This window comes from Diadema antillarum, unplaced genomic scaffold (genome assembly GCF_040938485.1).
Source record: "Diadema antillarum isolate AM-2024a unplaced genomic scaffold, OU_Dant_1.0 seq00001018_RagTag, whole genome shotgun sequence".
Taxonomy (NCBI): domain Eukaryota; kingdom Metazoa; phylum Echinodermata; class Echinoidea; order Diadematoida; family Diadematidae; genus Diadema; species Diadema antillarum.
Window position 1 is genome coordinate 690,541 of NW_027271853.1, and position 4,377 is coordinate 694,917.

General features: G+C 41.9%; 1 protein-coding gene across 1 annotated transcript; it reads left to right on the forward strand.

Annotated features, from left to right (window-relative positions):
• Positions 1-1,312: 1,312 nt before the first annotated feature.
• On the forward strand, positions 1,313-2,805 carry LOC139742758 (uncharacterized). The gene has a single exon (XM_071653280.1). The coding sequence runs from the start codon at positions 1,315-1,317 to the stop codon at positions 2,803-2,805; it is 1,491 nt and encodes a 496-aa protein (XP_071509381.1). The 5' UTR covers positions 1,313-1,314.
• Positions 2,806-4,377: the final 1,572 nt, after the last annotated feature.

Genomic DNA, 4,377 nt, shown 5'->3' on the forward strand with positions numbered 1-4,377 from the left:
ACGGGGAACTATAGTCAACGGTTTTCTTGTAAGGCGTCTATGCGTCCTTTTTTGTCTTCTCCTTCTTCTTTTTCTTCTTCTTCTTTACTTTGGGAGGGAAGTGGCAGCAAAGAAATGTAAAGACCTCTCTTTATAGCTTGTCATCGCCCATCGTCATTGTCCCCCCCCCCCCCCCTTAGCAAAAAGCTGGATCCGTCCCTGGTCTGTTATATTTCACATTAATATTAAAACGCAGTAAGCTTTATTGTGTTTGAGTAAAGAAAGAACATGAGTCTGTAACAGTTTGGAGATGAAAGAAGGTTGGTTTTCAATCGCTCTATTTTCAAACGAACGTGAAAACATGCGAAGCGTATCAAACTGAAGAAATATAAAAAGTTGATAATAAGAATAGTCTTATATTCATGCAGTTGGCATCAGAGTCGCGTAAATGAAAAATCATCTTAAAGGACAAGTTCACCTTCATAAACATAAGGATTGAGAGAATGTAGCAATATTAGTAGAACACATCATTGAAAGTTTGAGGAAAATCAGACAATCCGTTCAAAAGTTATGAATTTTTGAAGTTTTTGTGCAGTAACCGCTGGATGAGAAGACTACTCCAGTGTATGAATAACTTAGATGTCAGATGCGTACAACAATATAAGGAAAATATAAAGAGAATTTCACAAAATGCCATCTTTTGAAAAAAGTACACATTCCCCTGACTCGTTACCGACAAATGTTATGGGTATTATTATTCCCCCTGCCTTTAGAAAGAGGCAAGTCAAGAGCTCTTTTATTATGCGAAAAAAGTGAAAATATGTTGAATTTTCTGTTACATTTTCTTTATACTGTTGTACGCATATGACTCACAAGCTGTAGTAGTCTCCTCATCCAGCGGTTCCAACACGAAATTTTAAAAATTCATAACTTTTGCATCGATTGTCCAATTTTCCTCAAACTTTCACTGATGTGTTCTACTAATATTGTTGCATTCTCTCAGTCCTTATGTTTATGAAGGTGAACTTGTCCTTTAAGGTCACAGTATGTATTGTTTGCTGATATTCAATCAATCAAAATTCACCACCAGGTGGATTTTTTTTTCTGTCTATGATTGTTTTCATTCAAAATCAAATTCAAATTCAAGTCAGTCAATTTCAGTTGTGATCATTACTGTCGAAATCAAATTTCGTAGGCCTCCTAACAGTATATCATCAGATGTTGACATTTTATTGCCACATTTAACAAGCGATTCTTTATCACTGTACATTCAATTTTCAGGATCTCCTAAAACTTGAGTCAACGCAGTAGAGGGACGAGAGACTACCATTCACCATGTCGGTGAGTGTCCAGGGTTCATCGTCCGACAGCGAGATGGTCAAGCCGCTAATCACCAGGAAATCACGTCAGTTCCAGACGGCTGTGGAACGCTGGAACACCCTACGGCAGAGCAGCAGCCGCTCGTTCGACCGACTCAACCTCCGCAACCGCTTCGAAGAGGATCGCCTGACCCGGAAACACAGGCGCATCACTGACCTGAGCGACGCGCAACTGAAGGAACTCTTCCGGGTCAAGAACGAGATGCGCGTGGCGCTCCTGGATATCGCGAAGAGCAAGCGCCAGTACGTCAACAGCGAGTCGGAGTTCGAGAGCAAGCTGCGAAGCGGACGCCGGTCGCCGGTCTTTCAGAAGGAGTACCAGCGGCTCAAACACAAACAGCTGGAACTCGACAAGCTGAGCGAGCAGCTCAAGGGACCAAATGCAAAACTCCTTGCTCTGAATCTGTCCTCTGAACTGAAGAATGTTGAGATGAAAGCTCTTCGGGAGGCCTCGCGCAAGGAAGGCAAATACAAAGGGAAGTGGCTCGCACCTCTGAAAAATCTGCAACAGGCTAAGGCAAGCGATTCCGCAGAGACCAAAGACGTAAGCAAAGTCGACACGGACGCTGCGAGTAACCCTCCTCCCTCAAGTGATTTGGCAAGCCTTGTCAAATTGGTCCACAAGGAGTTTAAAAGAGCGTCTATTTCGGAACGAAAGGACACGGAGCCTGCCGTCGAAATGAATGATGAACGAAAAGATGATGAAAGTGAGAAATCACACGGGCTCTCGGAACGTTCTCCAAGGGGTGGTTCCCAAACAACAACAAGTCCTGGACTATTCCCCGTGAGTAGACCCCCTAAAAGTCTCATTCCGCTGAATTCTGGCTTCTCTCCTCCCAGCAGCGCGGAAGCTTCCGCCGACTCCGAGCTTGTCGAGGGAAAACGAAAGAAGCGGGAAAGAAAGGAGACCATTCAAAGCCTGCCATCGGTCCCAGAGCTGAATGAAAGCGCACCTCCAACTCAGCCGCACTCTCCCAAACCACCGACGAAGAGAAAAAAGAAGCAGAGGTTGCGTCTTCCAGACATCCAGGGACCCACAAAACCTATCGAGGTCTCGAGAACTGAGTCCGCTCGTCGCAGGGACAGGATGATGCAAAAGCGACTCTCCAATCTCGCGGCCAAAACGAAAGAGGACATCAAAAATCGAAGAAGCGTCAGCCCCGACGAGACGATGAATCGCGCAAGCGCGAACGAGGCGCTGAATAGCATTCATCAGGCCGAGGTGGTGGCGCGTCTCCAGCTCGCTCGCTCGAAAGTCGGCATCGTGCTACCCGAGCTTGCAGACGCCAAGACCATGAAGAAATCTGTGACACGCAGGTCGAGAGGAAAGAGAGAGACTAGTGTAAGCCTACCGCCAGTTAACGTTGAGGGCAGGCTTCTACGAGAACTGAAAGAACAACGGAGAAAACACAAACACCATTCCAGTGGACTTCCCAAGTTACCATGAACATGGAACTGTTAGAGCATGAACAACAACATAGGGTAGAAAAGAAGTCATCTACTGCACAGCATATCCCTGATCATTATGTTTTTCCTCTCATTCATATGATTATTTCAAATATTTCATCAACCAACCAAGTTGGCCACATGTGTGTACGTATTATTGCTACTCCCGTGCCCGTGTGGCTTTTGAACATATCTTGACAATCAGCTGCTACAAAAGGAGCGAATTTTAGTTTGAATATTTCGTTTGAGGTGATGACAGACACAAGCTTGAAATCCTAATGCCAATAAATTCTCTCGTCTGCAATATTGTTATAAAAAAATAAGAATACAATATACCCTTTACACGGAGGAGGAAATAAAGAACTCGTCAATGATTATTCCGTCATCATTTTATTCAATCTTTCCTTTCTCAAATGAACTTTGAATTTTTCAAGATGTTACGGTTAAAGTTTACTAGAAAAGTCGATTAGCCCTCTAAATTGTGTTATGCGAAAACCCCTCTGTCCATCCCCGTAAAGGTTGATATTGTAACCCTTTGTAACTTCCTACAAATTTTATATGATTAAATGGTTAATCCTCGTAAAGTGAGAAACCATGAGTTGACTGCCTAGATCGTCCTTTTAATAGATTATGCTTACAAGTATTATTAAGTTAAACTTTAGTGACCAATCATGATTATGGATATCATTTCGGCAACATTTTCAGCTGTATAATGAATTATGCTTACAGGTATTACTATGCTAAACTTTAGTGACCAATCGTAACTATGGATATTATTCCGGCAGCATTATCAGCTATTATTATATTCTAAATCCTCATGAATGTTATCGGAAAGATACAACATGCTGTATTGTTGACTTCAGGTGCGATATATAAATGGTGTTCTTCTTAACGTTGTACTTTCTACTATACAGTTAGCTGTCCCATGTCCACATTATGACAAAAGGAAAAATACCGCATATTACTATATTTTATATTTACGCCTGCATCATGCAATGATTATACGAGTGGATATATATTTTTTTGTTGTTGCATTTTCTTGTTACCATTAAAACCAATCAAAAATAACTACAAATATACTGTCTGTCTGATTGTTAATAATACTATGATTCGTGTAATTCCGAACTGTATTCAGTACAGTAATAGAACGTTTGAAAAGAATAATAATTATGAAAAGTATTATACGTAGAATTGTCCAGGGAAAACAAGTGAAAAGAGTATCGTGTCTATCAATGTCTATGTTAAAGAAAGTTGGAATGGGGAAGGGTTGGGGGGGGGGAGGAGGGGGTGGTGGTCAAACAATGAATGCTCTTGTAAGTTGTATCAATTTGCCGCCTCTTTTTCCTTGCTAGTTCTTTCAGAAGGACAAGCATTAACAAAATGCGTTTGGCTGTGGGTGGTGTGTGACTGTATAATATGCCTAATGGACGTGTTTGTGATGAAGCGTGTGTGTGTCCAGTAATTTTGTCAAAAATAAAAAAACAAAAACAAAGGTGGTGACACTTTACTTCGTAGGTTTGCTCTTTGGCCGAGCATGTGAAGGTCGAGCCCGAATGATACCCTGCACTCATAT